At 43.6% G+C, this 19,973-nt stretch overlaps 1 protein-coding gene across 2 annotated transcripts in view; it reads left to right on the top strand.

Annotated features, from left to right (window-relative positions):
• GPAT3 (glycerol-3-phosphate acyltransferase 3) overlaps nt 1-16,481 on the top strand; it is a 59,088-nt gene extending 42,607 nt beyond the window's left edge. Inside the window, exons 4-12 of one of the 2 annotated variants that reach the window (XM_044268213.1) lie at nt 2,462-2,536; nt 3,014-3,103; nt 5,428-5,521; nt 5,835-5,950; nt 7,131-7,186; nt 8,137-8,222; nt 9,835-9,963; nt 10,671-10,750; nt 15,250-16,481. In XM_044268213.1, coding sequence (XP_044124148.1) covers nt 2,462-2,536; nt 3,014-3,103; nt 5,428-5,521; nt 5,835-5,950; nt 7,131-7,186; nt 8,137-8,222; nt 9,835-9,963; nt 10,671-10,750; nt 15,250-15,346 — 823 coding nt within the window. In that variant the 3' untranslated portion in view covers nt 15,347-16,481. The remainder of the gene's footprint in view (nt 1-2,461; nt 2,537-3,013; nt 3,104-5,427; nt 5,522-5,834; nt 5,951-7,130; nt 7,187-8,136; nt 8,223-9,834; nt 9,964-10,670; nt 10,751-15,249) is intronic. The other variant, XM_044268214.1, reaches the window with a different exon arrangement.
• Nucleotides 16,482-19,973: the final 3,492 nt, after the last annotated feature.

The following is a 19,973-nucleotide window of genomic DNA, read 5'->3' as shown; positions in this document are numbered from 1 at the left end:
GCGGATGGTCTTGCTTAATTTCCCTGGACATAGCCTTGGCCCCCTCTCAACAGAGCTTTCCAGGCATTTGCTCTCAGCCCCCTTAAACTGGCACAGGACTTAGAACCGTTTGACCCTCCCCAGGGTGGCCTACACTTGCCTCATTTAGGTTTATTACAACTGAAGAGATTGCTTAAGTATAGGCAGAGGCACATTTCTAAGTTCTTTCTGTGTGGCTTTTTTTTTTTTTTTTTTTGCCCATATTGCCGGTTTGCCAGTTGAGGCACGGTATGTCTTTTGGAAATGACTGTAGTTCCGCTAACAAAGTGGAATTCAGGTTTTCACATATACTGTTGCTTGAACCCTAAGCCAGTGTTCCCCAACTGAGGGGATGTTCATTTACTCTGAACAAGTGCAGGACTGTCCCTCAGTATGCGTGAAGGACATAGTTGCGCTTTTTTGTAGTAGATATTTCTAGGCTTATAGTTAGAGCTTCCATTTAGTCTGTTTTTATTTTAAAAAAAAAATGCAGCTTCAGTAAAGTTGACTGTATAGATTCGCTCTTACGAATCATGAGCCGGGCTCTGTATTCAAGGCCACTGGAGGGAGAGGGAGGATTTTTGCAAGACCGAGTCTTGGAGATGCCCCTGTTTGTCTGTTAGCTTTCACCTGCTGTGGGGCCAGCCAGTGGTGTTATGATTCCGTGATCTACATAGATTAAACTAACACTCACAAACTAAAGAAGTAACAGAGAAGATTCTTGCAAAGAAACCACAGATGCAGGATAAGCCAGCCGTGTCAGCACCCAAGGAGAAGAAGGCAAGCGAAGCATGGAGACTCCCACTCTTCGTACATCCTCTTCAGGGCGAAGGACGGCCGTGGACGTGCTTTACAAGATGAGCCATTGCGACAAAGTCACCACTCAAAAAGCAGATTGTGCTAAAATTGATTGTGTTGATGATTGCACACCTCGGTAAATATGCCGAAACCATGGACTACTTTACATGGGGAAACTGTACTCTAGGGAAATTGTATCTCAGTAAAACTCCGAAAAAACAGACTGTGGCTGAAAACCTGTGACATCTATGAGAACTCTCACGCTGGCTTATTTAAACGGGAAACCAGAAGTTTCTGGTCTGTTAATCCAGCAGATAAAAACTTGCACTAGTTTGAACCCAATTGTTAAATGTGTTCAAAGGTAACCCCTTCTGACTTAAACAAATGATTCTCATTAGGGAAAGGTAGCAAACCTTTATTTTAAAACTTTTGCAAAATTGGTGGAGGAAATTAAATGGGGATTTAGTTATTGCATCCGTGGTTAGCATGAAAATATGGCATCGGAAGAAAACTGAATCTGACCTTCAAATTGCTCTGTCACAAGGTCTTAAGCCAAGACTTTAACAAGGCTTTTACTTTTTTTTTTTTTAAGACCTTAATGAGGCTTAATGCCTTAACAATGTGTTGATAAGGAAGCCCCATTTATTTTGAAAGATTTTAAATCTCATTATCATCTGTTTGTGTAATTCTGCTTACATTTCTGAAAATAACTATTTTCTTTTTGAAGTGATTCAAATGAATATTAAATGAATATTAAAAGCACCTTTCAAAAATAGAAAGGGTCTATGTGCAGATTAGTGGTATTGTGAATCACCTTGTTACTAACTCCTATGTTAGCAGGAACATACGGAAGGACAACAGACTTACATTAAAGGGTTTCTACATGGTGCTATCATTTGGTGTTCTTATTATGAAAGGGCTTTTCCTGCTATTTGCTCTAAATTTAAAATTTAGAGCAAATAAAAAATAAAAACTTCTGGTTTCCCGTTTAAGTAAGCCAACGTGAGAGTTCTCATAGATGTCACAAATTTTGAGAAAAATTTGAATTGTATCTCCCCCCATCATTAAAAAACACAGAAGAGCAAGTTATTTTTAGACCTTTGGAAGATAGTTACAATCATACTATGCCCACCAGTGTATCCTGGACAAAGTAAGGTAACTACTTTTCAACATGAGTCCTTCATACAATATAAAAATTTTTTCTTATATTATTCAAGCAGTTAATATGAGTATATTTAAAAACAAAATAATTCAGAAAAGCAAAAGGGCAAATGTTTTCATTTATCCTTCTCACAAGCCTGTTTCACTCTGGGAGGGTTACATGATTGAGTTTGAGAGTTTTGTGAGTACATTTGTTTCTAGGCTTCTGTGTACACCTGTATGTTATGCTTGGTATGATTTTGAAAAATGCTATCATACTCTACATGTTATTTTGAAATTTATTTTGCTTTTTTTCCCTCTCAGAATGTACCCAGGACCACTCTTCCGTGTCAGAATCTATAGATTTACTCAGTTCTTACTGGCAGCACCGTATTCCATAGTGTAGTGGGAATAGAACTTCTTTTCAGTCTCATGATTTATGAACTGTTACTTCCCTTGGCCCCTTACCGTGCAATTAACTTTTGTATTACCTTGTCTTTTTCAGGGTTACCTTGGCTTTCATTGGGATCAGTTTGTTGGTTATAGGAACCACACTGGTTGGGCAGCTGCCAGACAGCAGGTGAAATGTTCCCTTCCACTCAGCCATAAATAGGATGGTCACTTCTTTTAGCAGTGTCCACAAGAAGAATATTTGATCCCTATGTATTGCATCAAATTTATGGCCTCGACATACTTACTAAAATCTGGCCTCTTTCATATCCATAGTTTGTATTTGATTTGCCATCACACTTTCGTGTACCTGGTTAGAAATTCTTTCTCAAGGGGGAAATGAAGGCGGGAAAGGAAACACGTGGTCAGGCTCACCGGGGTGAGACCGAAGAAACCTCAGCTTCTCATGGTCAGGAATCTCTCCTGGTAGTCTCGTCGGGTGGGAGTTATTTTCCACTGGAGTTTTGTCCTGAACGACTCAGTGCGACTTTAAGAAGTGAACGGTGCGTGTGTTTCCGAACACAGGCTGCTGGAAGGAGCACATCGAGGGTTTTATTGTTTTGTTTCCTAGGAGTGCCTACCACGAACCGTTTTCTCTTTCTTTCAGCCTCAAAAACTGGTTGAGTGAACTGGTCCACCTGACCTGCTGCCGCATCTGTGTGCGAGCCCTCTCCGGCACCATTCATTATCACAACAAGTGAGTGTCCGCCGGCTCCCCTCTGCCTTCTGTCCCTAAACCCAGAGGAAGCAGGTGAAGCCAGTGTGCTTCCAGTATGTGCGGGCAGTATGTTCCTGCTGCTTAGAGCATCACAGACGTGACAGTCTTGCATGAAACACTTTTATTATTTTTTTTTCAAGGATTTTTATTTATTTACTTGATGGACAGAGATCACAAGCAGGCAGAGAGGCAGGCAGAGAGAGGGGGAAGCAGCCTCCCGCCGAGCAGAGAGCCTGAACGCGGGGCTCGATCCCAGGACCCGGAGACCACGACCTGAGCTGAAGGCAGACGCTTAAACACCGAGCCACCCAGGCGCCCGCAGGAAACACTTTTAAAAAGCCATCCATTTGCTGAAGGAACCACATAAGAATGTAATGACCCTTGGTAATTGGGCGTTTCTGGGGTGCAGGCCAGGCCTGTGCTTCTCCTAGGTCGTCCCCCTGGGCAGGCACTGCTGTCCTGTCGTGTAGGTGAACAGGGGAAGCCCTGGGACTGGCTGGCTGAGGTCACATGACTGGTTTGTGGCAGAGGCAGCTTGTGAGCGGGGCCGTGGGGAGGTGAGAAGTGAGGCCGTTGACAGGCCTGCGGCGTCGGGGACGGGGGACGGATTGTTAGCCCGTGAGGCTGCTTCCGAGCCTCAGCCCCGCCGTCCGACGTTCCGTAACTGAGCCTGAAGACGGATCACCGCACTCTGCTTCCTCACCCCTGCCAGCAGAGGAGAGTGGTACCTGGCGGACGTTAGGAGCCGACTGAAGTAACTGGGATTGCTTTTGAATTGCTTTTCTGTTAACTCACTTATTCTTTTTACCTTTAACTTCATTGTTTTAAATGGGAAAGCCTCTCTTTTTTTGTTGACTGGATCTTTCTGCCTCATTTGTGGAAGGGAGACATTATCTTCTTTGGCCTTACCATGTGTTACCACATAAAAGGCCCCTTAAGTTTCTAAAATTACATGATTTTGTCTTTGAGCTATGAGTTTTGGGGATGAGGAGTAGAAGAAAATGCTTTGGTAGAACTGTGGTTAAAAGAGATACTATCTATAGAAAAGCTGTTTTAGGGGCGCCTGGGGGGCTCAGCGGGCTAAAGCCGCTGCCTTCGGCTCGGGTCATGATCCCAGGGTCCTGGGATCGAGCCCCGCGTCGGGCTCTCTGCTCAGCAGAAGCCTGCTTCCTCCTCTCTCTCTCTCTGCCTCCCTCTCTGCCTGCTTGTGATCTCTGTCAGATAAATAGATAGATGAGATCTTTAAAAAAAAGGTATTTTTTTTTTTTTAAGATTTTATTTATTTGACAGAGAACACAAGTAGCAGAGAGCCAGGCAGAGAGAGAGAGAGAGAGAAGCAGGCTCTGCACTGAGCAGAGAGCCCGATGCGGGGCTCGATCCCAGGGTCCTGGGATCATGACCTGGGCCGAAGGCAGAGGCTTTAACCCGCTGAGCCACCCAGGCGCCCCCCAAAAAAGGTGTTTTAATTACATGGAGAATTCACAACTTATTATGTATAGAATGTCTTCTAATTGTAAGGAAAGCATGCTAAAGTTGTTATGCATTTGGTTCTTTCTTTTCTGTATTGGGCCAATGAAGACTGCTTTGCTTCATTAGCGTCAAATACTGGTTGAACTCTAGGACAGAGGTCGGCAACTGAACTATGGGCCTAGAGGCCAAATGCAGCCTGCCGTCTGTTTGTGAATAAAGTTTTATTGGAACATAGCCATGCTCATTCACTTATATATCGTCGGTGACTGCCTTTGTGTCAAAACAGCAGAGTCTAGTAGTTTTGACAGGGATTGGCTGGTTTGCAAAACCTCAGATACTTATTATCTGGCCCTCAATAGGAAAAGTTTGCCAACCTCCTTTTAAGGGGATGGGAGGGAGGAAACTACAGTAAATAGACTCTGTGGGTCACTGTGGGGTTACTAAAGGTGATGCTTACGAAGACTGCAGTTGTAGGGAAGTACTTGAGTGAAGCTTGTATATCACAATATTAAATTTATGGACTCTTTATAACTCAGTCGAATATTTTTAAATCATCCTTTTTCATTATAAAAGGAAAATGGACAATTACAAAAAAACAATGTAAATATATATAAAGGGCAAGTCATTGGCCCCTTTTCCTGAGCTCTTACCCCACTCCCATCACACTGCCTGGAGGTAACCTTTTTAAGATGGGACCATATACTTTGAAACTGTATTTTTTTAATGTCCTTTTTAAAGCAAAATAGGATGAATCTATGGAAGCTGTTCTGCAAAGTAATGACAATTCTCCAGGTTTATTTATTTATTTTTTTTACCATTGTTTGTAATCGCAGGCAGTACAGACCCCAGAAGGGGGGCATTTGTGTTGCCAACCATACTTCCCCAATCGACGTCTTGATCTTGACCACGGATGGATGCTATGCCATGGTAAGAGCAGCTCAGTGAAGTGGTATTTCAGTGTACTTTTAATTTGCCTTTCTACTATCTTAACTAAGTTGGAAGACTTCTTCTTTTTAAAGCTAGGGTATTTTAAGCTTCAAATTCAAAGGTGCTACTAAAGAAGTCTTTTTGCTTATATTTGGCCATTCACGTCCTAAGAATTTCAGTCAGTAGAAGAGGGCCAATCTTTTTTTTTCATGGGGAATAAGAACTTACTGGTACTTAAAAAAAAAAAAAAAAAAGAAGCTTTCCTTGCCTAGGTGTGTCTTTACATGTTTCTTTTTGTCTCATGGCATTTTAGGTTGGTCAGGTCCATGGTGGATTGATGGGAATTATTCAGAGAGCTATGGTCAAGGCTTGTCCACATGTCTGGTTTGAACGCTCAGAGATGAAGGATCGACACTTGGTCACTAAGAGGTAAGCAGTGACAAAGGTTACTCGGTAACCTTTGGGGTAGCATAAAATCTGATAAATCTTGGCCTTCCTGCCAAAGAGGGCTGAGCAGTACTAAGGATTAAACCTAAAATATGTGGAGTTTTATTTGTGGTTACCTTTTTCTGCTGAATCACCTGTCCTTGCTACATTCTTAAAAATTTTAAGCCTGTAGTCACAGCGGGAAGTATGAGATTAGAAGGCCCATGCGTTTGTGTTGCTGTGGCTTGGGTATAGCCCAGTCACTGAGTTTTCAGAATTAAAAATTACTACCTTGTAAGTTAAATAATTCGTACCTGTTTTGCTGAGTAAAGAGTTGGCTGATTTCTTGCCGGAAGTCCATTCTCACTTAAGTCCATCTAGAGACAGACAGAGCTAAAGCTCTTTATGAAACAGGAGGCTTGAGGATTTGGAATAGAGATGAGCTACCAGAAGCTTTTATTGGGTAACAGCTTTTTGTCTGAGGCCTTTAACTGCAGGCCCTGTGGTTTATTGCTTCTAGAAACATGAAGGCGTGCCCTATTTTTCAGAGTAAAATGAAAAGTCTTTGTTGAAATCTGTTTAAGGTCAGTGAAACTCTTCCCCAGTTGGAGAGTATTTATCATTGAGTGGGACACTGGGGCCTCTAAGACTCTATCTGAGCCTTCCAGCGCCTGGAGAGCAGTTGGAAATCCAGGGCTGGCCCACGGAAGGCAGGACTCAAGGCGGAAGCCCCTTCTCAGCTTTATGGTGTCCGTGTCAGAGGACAGCTGAGCCTACTTATTTAAGGAGTTTCTGTACACTTCATGGCCATGAGGCCGACTGGTCCAGCAGTCAGTATTCCCATTCTCAGATGACAAACGTAGAAGTACATGGGAAAGAACACAACCCTCCTGACATGGGGGCCCCAGAGCCCATGTCCGTGATGACCTCAAATCCTTTGTTAGGAGTCGGCAGAAGGCACTGAAGTTGGCTGGCTGCGACAGGAGAGCCACTGAGATAGTACAGATGACCTTTGGCTCTTTTGAAAAGGGCCAGTTTGAGTTGGTTCCCTTTACTTACGTCTTATTTTCCCCTCCGTCTTGCTGTGTAATCATATTTGTGCTGATAGAGTGTGGGGGGAGACCGAGGACTGAACGTCCACCTTTATGAAGGTGGCATTTTGACCCGTTGCTTTTCTTCACAGACTGAAAGAACACATTGCTGATAAGAAAAAACTACCCATATTAATCTTTCCTGAAGGTAAGGAAGGGCGGCTGCCGATCAAGCCTCAGTTGACAGCGACAGGCAGGAAAGCGTGGGAGGGCTGGGTTGTTCTGGACCGGCGTTCTTGGTCCGGATCTGCCGTCCCCTAGGAATGAGCTGCCCTTCTCTGGGCTGGTAATCCCTTGCTTTCTTTTGACATTTGATGGAAGTCATGATGTTTTGTTCTTGTTTTTGTTCTTGGAAGTCATGGTGCCTTTTTGATCTTAAAACTCATTTCTGTGTAATGAACTGGGACAGGTATTGTCCATAATTTTTCAAAAGTCCTTATTTTTATTTTTTATTTGTAAAAGATTTTATTTATTTATTTGAGAGAGAGAGAGATAGAGCATAAGTGGGAGGGAAAAGCGACTTCTGGCTGGGCAGGCAGCCTGTTGTGGGGCTTGATCCAGGACCCCGGGATCATGACCTGCGCCTAATGCAGACGCTTAACCGAGTGAGCCACCCCGGGGCCCCTCAAAGAGCCTTATTTTAAAGTATTGAGATTGTCACCTGTTCTGCCGAAGTTATATCTCTAGAGCATTTAATAACAAAGCGAAAGTTTGTTACGAAATTTGAGTAGAGCTGTTGAATTACTTCCTTAAGCAGGGATTGATCTGTTTCACAAAATGATAGTAAACTATGATTTTGCTATGATTTGATTATTTTCTATCAAAATAATTCCTTTTAAAATTTGTTTGAGGGATGCCTGGGTGGCTCAGTTAGTTAAGTGTCTGCCTTTGGCTCGGGTCATGATCCCAGGGTTCTGGGATTGAGTCCCACATCGGGCTCCCTGCTCAGCACGGAGCCTGCTTCTCCCTCCCCCTCTGCCCCTGCTTGTGTTCCCTCTCTCACTGACTCTCTCTCAGATAAAACAAAACAAAATAAAATAAAATAAAATTTGTTTAAAAAACCCACCTTTGAAAACCACCTCCTTTCCACTGCTGCAGGGACTTGCATCAACAACACTTCAGTCATGATGTTTAAAAAGGGAAGCTTTGAAATTGGAGGAACCATACATCCAGTTGCAATTAAGGTAAAACAGGTGCCCCTTCCTGGCCCCCCCAAAAGGGCAGTGACTCAGTGACTTTATTTTGGTATAACTTCAACCTTAAAATCTGAAAGAACAACAAGCTCTTGTACACCCTTCTCCCTGCCCGAGCTTTATTAAAATATATTGACCTGTAGCATCGTGTAAATTCATAGTATACCACATTGGCTTGATACACTCACGTACTGCAAAGTGCTTGCTGCCACCAGAGTTTTAGCGAACACCTCCGTCCGATCACATAATTACTAGTTCTTTGTTACGGCAGGAACATTTAAGAGCTGTTCTCTTAGCAACTTTCAGGTGTATAATCAAGTATTTCTAACTATAGTCACCGTGCTGTGCATTAGGTCCCCGGAACTCATTTATCTTAGAACGGAACGTTTGTGCCCTTCGACCAGCATCTCCCTGGTTCCGCACCTCGTCCGCTCTCCTCCTGGGCCCCGGGGAGCCACCGTCCTAGTCTGTTTCCGTCGGCTCAGCTCTTTCAGACTCTGCATATAAATGATACTATAAGAATTTACCTTTCTCTGAGTTACATGACAGCACGATGCTTTCAAGGTCCGTCTGTTGTCACGAATGTCAGCATTTCCTTCTTTCCCGCGGCTCGGTAGCATTCCGTTGGGTATGCGCTACGTCTCCCTTCCCGGTTCATCTGTTGGCAGACACGTAGGCTGTTTCCGGATCTTGGTTCTCATGAATACTGCGCTGCACTGACTGTGGGGTACAGATATCTCCTCAAGATCTTGTTTTCATTTCCTCTGGCTATATACCCCAAAGCAGGATTGCTGGGTCATGTGGTCGTTCCATGTTTGATTCTTTGAGGACGCACACTGTTTTCCCTAGTGACTGTACTGATGTACATCTGCACCACCGTTCTCTTTTCTCTGTATCTATCTTTTCTTTTTTCAAATCTGTTTTACATAATTGCATTCTGCGTTAGATGTAATTTGAAGAAAATGATTTATAATTTTCTGCTAAGCCAGAATGTTTAGAAACCACAAGTTTAAACTTTCTCAGTTTGTAAACTGAGTCTCAGAGACGTCATATAATCTGCCTCCCAGTCACACGGCTGGTTGGGGAGAAATTGTGATGTCATCATATTAGAACTATTGAGCCAACCAGCGAATTCTAAAGACCTCTTGTGTCTAAGGTCTTCCTCCAGGCCTCTGTGTACTTGTTACTCCAATTCACCAACTGTTCACATTTTTCCCTGTTTGCTGGATATTTCTCTCTCTATGGATGTGTGTACAGACAGGTCCCCGGGGACAGGGTGCCTGGCATCGTGTTGAGTAATGAAGACACAGTCGGTAGTAAGCGGAAGAGTTATGGTGCCCACTTTTGCCCACCCTCAGTTAAGTGGGGAGACAGATCTTTCGGACTCGGGGGGGACCCTCTGTTGCAGCACTCTGGGGTTCGGGTCAGAGGAGTCAGCTGGCCTGGTTTACTTCTTCAATCCCTTCTGTCAAACGAAGTAGCTTCTCTTTCTCTGGGGGTCTGATAGAGATGTTTGGCTTGTCATCTTAGAACCACTGATATGGATAAGAGAGGCCACCACTTTGTTCATAACTGGGATGTATTTTCTTTTCTTTTTTCTCAGTATAACCCTCAGTTTGGGGATGCATTTTGGAACAGTAGTAAGTACAACATGGTGAGCTACCTGCTTCGAATGATGACCAGCTGGGCCATCGTCTGTGACGTGTGGTACATGCCCCCCATGACCAGAGAGGTATCTATCTATAGGTAGCAACTGGTCTTTGGTGCTTTATCCAGTCAGATCACGGCGAGAAAACTCATGTAAAATCCTGGGTGCCTCCCTTACCCCCATTAGCTAGAGATGGACTTCCTTTCTGCTTTCTCAGCAAATGGGTCATTTAAAGTAAAAAAATGTATTCAGGTTTCTTCAAATCAGGCTATTTTGTATTCAGAGACTTTTTTCCATAATTGTTTTTACAGTTGCTGTTGGTTTAGTGAACCTACAGATACTATGGAATGTTGTATGTTGGAGAAGACTAATAAAGAGTGTAATAAATATATATACATGAGAGATACAAATTAAACAATACTTCATTTTCTTGATAGAACAAATGATATTTGGTCTGATTGAGAACAGTGCTGAGCTAAAATGTGAATCTGCCTTTTTAAGAAAGAGACAGAGAGAGAGCAAGGACACGCACATGGGGGGAGAGGGGAAGAGGGAGAGAGATTCTCTTAAGCAGGTGTCACGCCCAGTGTGGAGCCTGATGTGGGACTTGATCTTACCACCCTGGGATCATGACCGAAGCTGAAAGCAAGAGTCAGACACTGAACTGACTGAGACACCAGCCGCCCCTGAATCTTACATTTTAAAACAAATCTGAAGACGATGATAAGTTTATTCAAGAATTATTTGAAAACTCTATTCCCACCATGTGCTGGTAACTGTCTTTTCCCCAGGAAGGAGAAGACGCCGTCCAGTTTGCTAACAGGGTTAAGTCCGCCATTGCTGTGCAAGGAGGGTTGACTGAGCTTCCCTGGTAAGACATTTTCAGAAGTACTGTCACTTTCTTTTTATTAAAAAATCACGTTCAGTAATGTCATTGATTGTACTGGTTAGCAGAGGTTTAGCTGAAAGTGACAGTGGTTTATGTAAAAGGGCAATGGCTTCGAGAAGGTAGAGGTTTGCCCCTCCTGCTTAAACGCAGGCAGTGCAGGCTGGTGTGACGGGTCCTCCCGTGTTCTCCCACCCTCCGTGTGCCTCCGCCACAGGGGCCCAGATGCCTGCTCCAGCGCTACTCCGCGTGGAGAAGATGGCCCGCAGGAAGGGATGGAAGTAGGGGCCCACGCGTCTCTTTAGGAGCACGGGACAGTGCTGGGAATGTCACGTCCCCCTCTTGGCTCACCTCAAGTTACGCGATAAGAAGGCTGGCGAATGCCATCTTTGCTCCCGAAGGCCCAAGTCTAGCTAAAACGGAAGGTTCTTCTGCTGAAGAAGAAAGTGAGAATGGATTTGGGGTGGGGAATGGGCCCTGGGAGCAGGGGCAGTGTATGGGCTTGTTCATACTCAACGCTCGCTGTGACTCTGTTGAAGAAAACGTAAAGACTTGAAAGGAAATAAGTGAAATATTTTCGTTATGGGAACTTTGGATTTAATTTTTTGTTTGAGGAAAGTTGTGTGTAGGTGAGTGTATTAGTCGGCTCGGGCTGCCCTAACAAACTACCACAGCCCCAGCGGCTTACACCGCAGAAGTGTATTTTCTCACCGTTCTGAAGGCTGGTAGCCTGAGATCAGGGTGCCAGCAAGGTCACTTTCTGGTCAGGGCTCTCTCTCCCTTTCAGCTGGCAAACGGCCACCTTCTCGCCTTTGTGTGAATTTGGGGAGAGAGGGAGAGAGAAGGCAGCAGGCTCACAGATGTGTCTTCTTAAAGGGGCACTCGTCCTACCTTGAAGATTAGTGCTCTTAAGGCCTCCTGTAAAACGAATTACTTCCCAAGGGTTCCATCTCCAAATACCATCTCACTGGGGGTTAGGTCTTCACTATGTGAATTTGGGGAAGTGCATATACTTTCCGTCTGTATTAGTGAGGGGTAACTCCACCTACATTATAATGAGAGATGAATCATACTTCAGATCCTGTAAGTTCATTAAGTTCCCCTGTTTATCTTTTTTTGGTGTTTTCAAAACACTTCCCATGAAGAGTTTGCCGGAGGACTTAGAGTCACATTCTCGAAGCAGGATTTGGCTGAGTCAGGCTCAGCCGGTTGCCACGAACTCCTGAACCTGCAGAGGGACCCAGGACTGCTCAGGAATTAAACTTCTGGAATAAGAACTAATAAGGACTAGCTGGATTCTTTTTTTTTTTTCCTTAAGATTTTATTTATTTATTTGTCAGAAAGAGAGAAAGAGAACACAAGCAAGGGAAGGGGCAGAGGGGGAAGCAGGCTTCCCGCTAAGCAAGAAGCCCGATGTGGGACTGGACCCCAGGACCCTGGGATCATGACCCCAGCCGAAGGCAGACTGACTGACTGAGTCCCCCAGGCGCCCTCCATTCATGCATCTTGATACAACCCATTTCGCCCAGGAAACTTGCTTCTGGCATCCGTTATGCTAATTAGGAAGCCACTAATTTCTGTAGTGAAAACCCATTTCTAAAATTCCTGTGTGAATTAACAAGGGTTAGGAAGTTGATGGAAAACAAAGGCAGCCTTAGAGTGGCAGCTGCGGAGGGTGGCCTCTAATTCCAGGCCCGGGACCGCCCCGGGGTGTGAGTTCCTGACTTAACAGCCACCTGGCTGGCCCTAAGGTCAGGATGAGGGTCAGGAGAGGTTGAAACAAACATTAGGTAGTATCACACTACCTAAGCCGAAATATGGGAAACTAAATTACGGATACCACAGCATCCTGAAATGACAGACTCCACAGGTCCTAGCTTGTAAGTGCCCTAGTGAGCCAAGTTCACTCTGCATCTGGCTTCCTCTTTCCTGCTCCTTGTTTTCATTTCTTTACTCTGCTTTTTCTCACCTGACTTCTCAGCCCTGCTTCTGCCCTGAAGCCATATGAAAATCTTGGAGCTTTGGAACAGTAGCCTCAGACACCAAAGAGAGGAAGAAATCCTTAAAAGATAATAGCCTACCCAAGTCAGCCACAGGACAGAGCTCATTCAGATTGGCTTAAACAAAATCTGTCAGAAAGCATCCTTAGGGGGTGCCTGGGTGGCTCAGAGGGTTAAGCATCTGCCTTCAGTTCAGGTCATGATCTCAGGGTCTTGGGATGAGCCCCATGTTGGGCTTCCTGCTCGGTGGGGAGTCTGTTTCTCCCTTTCCCTCTGCCCACCACCCCTCATCCCCACTTGTGCGCTCTCTCCCTCAAATAAATGAGTATAATCCTTAAAAAAAATCCTAAAAAAACAACCCTCAGAATTTTTCGATTCCCTTTTATTGGGCCGTATGCAATTTTGTTATAAATGATGACTTTTAATTACCTAACTTCTTTAAAAAAAAAAAAAGCCTCACTGCCTTTTCAGGTGTATGTGTCATTCACATATTGGGTATGAATTTTTTTTCTGGATTAAATGGGAACTTGACTGTATCATCTTAAACAGGCTTATATATATGACTGCTGGTCTCCTTAGGAACTCAAATCTGCTGCCATTGCAAAGGGGAATTGGGCAAAACTTTAAAGTCTCTAGAAGGGGTAAGGCACAGTTGGGGTGCTCAGAGCAGTGTGTTTTCTCAGTGCTTAGGAGAGCTGCCTCAAAATAATGTCAGGATGCTTGGGGCAAATGTTGCTTTTTGGTCAGTTTTGGCCTGGACCTTAGGAAAGAAAGAATGGTCTGTCTTCTGCCTCTCCCTCTGCCACTTAGTTCTTACTATTCAGAATTCACATAAATGCAGTGAACAGTTAGAGGTAGCTCCTTTGGATAAAAGAGGCTTTTGGGGACAATTCTGGGGAGCTAACAACAATTTATAACCTTGTTTCAAGGGAATTTCCTCCACCTGAGCCCCTGGAAGATGTGTGGAGCTCAGTCTATTCCAAGTCGAGGACTACTTGTGGGCTGTGTCCTGGATTTGGTTTAGGCAGGCGTTTGTTTGTCGGTCAAGTTCTGTCTTCGTGGCATTGAGTTCATGGGCTAACCTGTGATCCATTCATCATCATCAGAGAGCACTTGGTAAACATTCGTGCTTAGCTGGGTTAAAATTAAACAGGCACAGTATGAAGTAAGCAAGTTCACCGTCCATGCGCCCTAGGAGGTCAAAACCAAAGACATTACATTAGGAGAGAAATTGTGGCCCCTTATAATCCAGTCTCCTGCCAGAGCTTCCACTTTGTTGTTTCTTTGTGTTGTCCGAAGAAGGAAAGGTATGCAGCGTCCTTATAACCCAGGCAGCGCTGGTTTTACCACTCTGGACAGAGTTCAAAGATTCACAGGCTCTGAATTAAGGAATGCTGCTTACGCAGGCTCTAACTACTGCTTCAGTGCAATTTATGATTTTGTTGTTTGTTTTTATTCAGAGTCTGTTTTGGAATATGGAAGATTATAAATACTTGAAATATGTAGTGCTTTGAATGAAAATACAACTTGGGGGACGCCTGGGTGGCTCAGTTGGTTAAGCAGCTGCCTTCGGCTCAGGTCATGATCCCAGCGTCCTGGGATCGAGTCCCACATCGGGCTCCTTGCTCGGCAGGGAGCCTGCTTCTCCCTCTGCCTCTGCCTCTGCCTGCCTCTCTGTCTGCCTGTGCTTGCTCTCTCTCCCTCTCTCTCTGACAAATAAATAAAGAAAATCTTTAAAAAAAAAAAAAAAAGAAAATACAACTTGGTAGACATAGGATTAGATATGAATAATGATTAACCCACCTATCTTTAAGTAATTTACCCATATACGTACAGTCCCCTCCCCATTACTTGTGTGTATGTTTTAAGTGTTCCAGGTGATCTTCTAGTTGACATAAGACACCACTTGATTAGATGAAAGATAACAATACTGTGCTTTCCTTGGGGGAAAGGAGAGGTAAACAATCCTAGTTTTAATATAAAGTCCAAATATGAGTATAGCAACCCCAAATTCTAAAAAGAAACTGCGTGGAGATATTGTTCTATATTTTGTTTATTTCTTTAACTTATTTTTTTGAGAGAGAGAGAGAGAGAGAGAGGCTAGGGGTGGAGGCACAGGAAGAGACTCAAGGAGGCTCCATGCCTGGTGCAGAGCCTGATGCGGGGTTTGATCTCTTGACTCTGAGATCATGATCTGAGCCAAAATCAAGAGTCGGTCACTTAACTGGCTGAGCCACCCAGGCGCCCCTGACTTTTTTATTCTATATGCTAGTCAAGCATCAGAGGGATTGCTCCTTCCCCAACGTACTACGCTGTGGTGCGTGGTAGGACAGAGACTGAAACCTGGGTCTTTCTGCTTTCGAAGCCTGCGTTCTTTGGCCCATTGCCATTTAGGTGTCGTGGCATAACCAGGTATCAGCAGCTCATGCTTTTTAACTCACTGTTTGGTCTGTATCTTTTATTTATTTGCCTTTTTAATCCCAGGGATGGAGGGCTGAAGAGAGCAAAGGTGAAGGACACCTTCAAGGAGGAGCAGCAGAAGAATTACAGCAAGATGCTTGTGGGCAACGGGTCTCTCTGAATCGGACTCCGTGCTACCCTGGTCATCAAGTGTGGCTTCCCAGAACCAGCCCCTAGAAATGGAATGTGCTGGGGTTTTTGGCAAGGGAGTAGAGCGTAGTTTGGTTTTACTGTTTTTGTTTATTTGCTGTTGTTGTTAATCTTTTCTACAGGTTGGATTGTCTCTACCTCTTTATGCCAAAAGCAGAACCCAGCGGGGTCGGGGGGCGTTTTGGCTTTTGTTGTTGCTATAGTGGTAGCCTCATGAATTGTAAGGTAGTTCGCTGACTTTAAACAGATCCTGCCTTTTGTAAAATGATGAGGTCATCGTTAATCAAATGAAATACTTATGCAGGGAAAAAGTGCTTCTCAAACACTTTTGGAACTCACTGTGTTTCTCAGAAGAAATCCCCTTGCTCTCTTCGTGATTAATTTTCTCACTCCTTCTCCCCTCACCTCCCCCTTCAGCCCCTTGAACAGTGAGATCACACATCGGTTCAAGGTCCCCTCCATGGTTACCTTCTATTGCAAGATCGAAAAGAAAAATGGAGGATGTTCTTTAGGAGAAAGGGCAGATTTGTGGCCACTTGATCGGAAAGTTGAAAGCAAATGTAAATATTTTTAGAGGGGAACTTCAGTTTGGTCAGCTGTACCAAAGAAAAGTGTGTGCAGGTTACTGTGTGTGTGCATTTATAGGTAGGTGAATTTTGAATAAATCCTTTTATTTGGCAACTGCTGATAAAGTTTTAAGTTTTCCTTGTTTGTACACTAAAGATCTGTATCTAGTGCCTCTCCTATCTCCTGATTTGATGTTGTACTGAAACGTGTTTTCAAACAGGAGGAGCCCTTAACAACCACGCATCACGTTGTCTTCAGCGGGGTCTGAGTGAGCCCCTCACCCTCCACCACTTTGAGGTCTTTTTCAGAATGTTGCCAGTTCCTTAAACAGAAAAATAAGTGGAAAAATTACCTTTTGGAAACTGAGCCTTAAATTTTTTAAAGGGGAAATAAGTGTTTCCCGACTCACACAGCATAAGCAATGTTCGATGGCAATGTAATGCCGTGTTATACTCGGAGAGTATTGTCTCTCTTCCGGTAACCATGTACAAAATGTGAAACTGTCTTACAGTGAATATAAATAAATTCTATATTTCTAAGTGTGTGTCCATTGTTTTCCCTCTCCTCTACCCTCTTCTGGTTTGGGGTAAGTTGAATTTTTTCTTCTTATAAACAAGGATTGTTTGTTTTCCATATCAATGACATTAGCTAGATTTTGTTGGACTGGAACGTCTGGGAAATGAGAACGTGAACAGCTAGTTTTGGCTTGTTTTTTTCTTTTTTTGGTAGCCTGGTTATCTGGACTTTGACCCTGTGAACTCTGCCTCGAGCAAGCCATAGACTTCACTTAATTTGTAGGTGAACTCGGGCAACTCTCTTCCAGTTGACTCTAGGTATGCCCTACCAGTGGTGCTCCCAACAAACCAGATGGGTTTGAAGCCAAAGGAACTTCTGTAACCAGGTTTCCCCAACGATCAGCTGCTCTTCTGTTCTTACATGCTACCCCCATCCTTTTTTACTGTGTTCTTACCCTTTGTTTCTTAACTTCGATCTTTCTTTTTCTTTTTTTTAAAATTTTGATTTTAAATCAATGGGGGCCTGAACCCCTCACCCTAAGATCAGGAGTTGCAAGCTCCACTGATTGAGGCAGGTAGGTGCCTGATTCTTCTCTTTGTTCTTGACTGAAAATCAGCAGATTCATTTATGTATGTTGGGGTGACTCTTTGTCTTTTTTTTTCCTCAGAGAGTTCCTTTTTCCCTTTTACTTTTCATATTCAATATAACTTGAGTTAATGCAGCCGCTTTATTAATTAGCCCACTTTTGGGAAAAGCAGATAGGACAGCTAACGACTGTTTTGTTTGGACACCAATAAGTGGTATATTTCCAAGAGCACTGTTAGAGCAGTGATGGGTCACAAAGTCATTAGAAAATCGAATGCTACCTCAGTAAAAACTTCTGTGTGTGTTTGACTCACACCACTAATTTTCACGTTGTTTGGGGAATTGCCGTACTGCCGCAAACATGTTTGTGGTGAGCACATGTGGCTCAGACTTAGCCTATGCTCTCTAGAAATCCTGTGTTTGCATTTGCCTTCCCTAATATTATATTATACCTACTTAAGAAATACTTTCCCCAGAGTTTCGTCTTCTAAACTTCTGAGTCATCTGTAATTATAACGGGATATCAAGGGTGGGGAGAATTTGGTAGAAAAATCCCATGAGATAAGACCTTTCATCTAATCTGTGCATAGATTCATTCATTGAGCCTCAAGTTTGCCTTTTTAAATTCCAAATCTGTCCTGGTCTCATTTACAGACACAGTGTTCTAGGAATGCCAAGATTTTCTGAAATATCCTGGCATATTTTAGGATTGGATGAGCACCCATGGTAGGAAATAGTAAAGATACTCCAAGCATGGGAAATAGTCCTGGGTCATAGTCTGGAGCAAAGAACAGTCCTGAGGGAAGTTTCCTGGATAAGCAGACTTTCCGAGGCACATTCAGCTTTGTGGTGGTGGCTTGCCGGCGTCCCTTTTGTACATAGGCTGCACTTCGGGCATTCTGTTGGTCACTCGCGGGTTCTTCACTTCTCGTGGCTCCAGGTAATGTTCTGTGGTCAGGAGGAAGGCCTTTCGGCCAGAGTTGCTCTCAGTCTTGCGCTCTGAGATGCGGCTTTCCACCAGGCCTGAGGAGGATGTGATAGGAGGTGGGGCGAAGCCGGCATTCGGGACCGGGACCGAAAACTAGGGGTCCTGGTGAGGATCTTGACAGAAACTGTGGGCTTGCATTTGTTTATTTAGCACTGGTTTCTACTGCATCGATGCTGGTCGTATTCGATGCTATTTTTTGGAAGAACGGTTAAGTTGCTGAGATCGAGTCACGCAGACCTTTTCTACTTGAGGCTCCAGCGCTCACAGGCGATGCAGCCTTGGACAGTTCTCTGCTTCTCTGTTCTCTTTTTCTTCACTGTGCAGTTGTAGAGTACACACAAGTGTGCATGAAAGTGTGCAGGTACACTTCAAGGGCAATGGTACATTGCAGGCGTATTTCCCAGTGTCACCTGGATACGTGTTACCCAGGCCAATGAGTAGATAAGAATGACTGTGTGTCCTAGAAGGCATGGAAAGTCATAACTTGTCATTCCTTTTAATATTGGTGGACAGTAGTGTTGTTTATAGCTTTGTTGTAAATGTCTCCTGGTGTACACAAAAGTTTTTTTGCTAATTGGTATGTTTAATAGGAATTAGGATTTCTCCATAGTAGGATATCAGAATGTTTAACTTTAGTGTAGAAACCTCCAAACTGTTTCAAAAAGGTTGAATCATTTTACATGACCTGTCCGTGTAGGACAGCAACATTTATACTTAGTGTAACAACATATTTGGATTTATTTTTCATTATTTTATTTTGTACTTTCTCTTTCTTCCAGTTTTTTTCTTCTTTCTTGCCTTGTTTTGGTCTTATTACTTTCATTTTCCCATTTTTTCTACTTAAATTGGAGGTTTATGGGTTTTTATTTGTTTTGTGGTTACCTTGTAAATTTCACCTTGCACACTTATCAAAGTGTAAAACGGGTCACTAACCTTTCACTCCTGGGCAATACGAGGACCCCAGAACTTGAATTCCAGTCATTCCTCCAGCCCTCACCGATGCATATGATGCCATGAACTTCGGTGGCCGGCGTAATCCCACCAGTGAACACCGCCGTTGCCAGCAGCTGCGTGCCTGTTACTTTATCCGGGGTTATCCACACTTTTACCACTTTTTTTTTTTTCATTCCTCACCTCTTAATTTTACTATCTGGGATCACAGTTTGATAATAGCTAAATCCCTGTTTTTGTTTTCTGAAAGTGTATTTTTTACTCACCCTTGAAAGTTATTGCTGGATGTAGAAGTGTGTGTTCAGATTGAGTTCTGTTTCTCCGAGCACATCAGAGATCGTTCTGTAGTTGGTATTGGGAAGTCAGCTACCATTCTGATTGTGGCATTTTTGGAGGTAATATTTCTTCTAGTGTATTTAAAATTGTTTCTTAGTCTTGTTGTTTTACAGGTTCACCCTGTTGTATCTAGGTGTGGATCTCTTGTTAATTATCTTGCCTGAGACAGGTTGGGTTCTTATCTGTGGACTGATAGTTTTTATCAAGTCTCACAAGTTCTCAGATACCCTTTGATGTATTGTCTTTGTTTCAATTCCGCACTCCCGTCTTTTTTTTTTTAATTAAAAAATTTTTTTTTAGGATTTTATTTATTTATTTGACAGAGAGAGATCAAGTGGACAAAGAGGCAGGCAGAGAGAGGAGGAAGCTGAGCAGAGAGCCCAATGCAATGCGGGGCAGGATCCCAGGACCCTGGGATCATGACCTGAGCCAAAGGCAGAGGTTTTAACCCACTGAGCCACCCAGGTGCCCAAAATCCACTCCTGTCTTTTTAGAAGTCTGAGTAAGCAAATATTAGACATTCGCATTCTGTCCCATATCTCTTAGTTCCTCCCTCCCCTTTTTTTTTTGAATCTTCCATTTCTTTGCTCTCTAGACTTTTTCTGGGCAATCTTCAGTTGTACTATTTCCCTAATGCCCCCTTCAGTTCTATCTG

The sequence above is a fragment of the Neovison vison genome, chromosome 11 (assembly GCF_020171115.1).
Source record: "Neovison vison isolate M4711 chromosome 11, ASM_NN_V1, whole genome shotgun sequence".
Taxonomy (NCBI): Eukaryota; Metazoa; Chordata; class Mammalia; order Carnivora; family Mustelidae; genus Neogale; species Neogale vison.
This window is presented reverse-complemented; position numbering and strand designations above follow the sequence as displayed.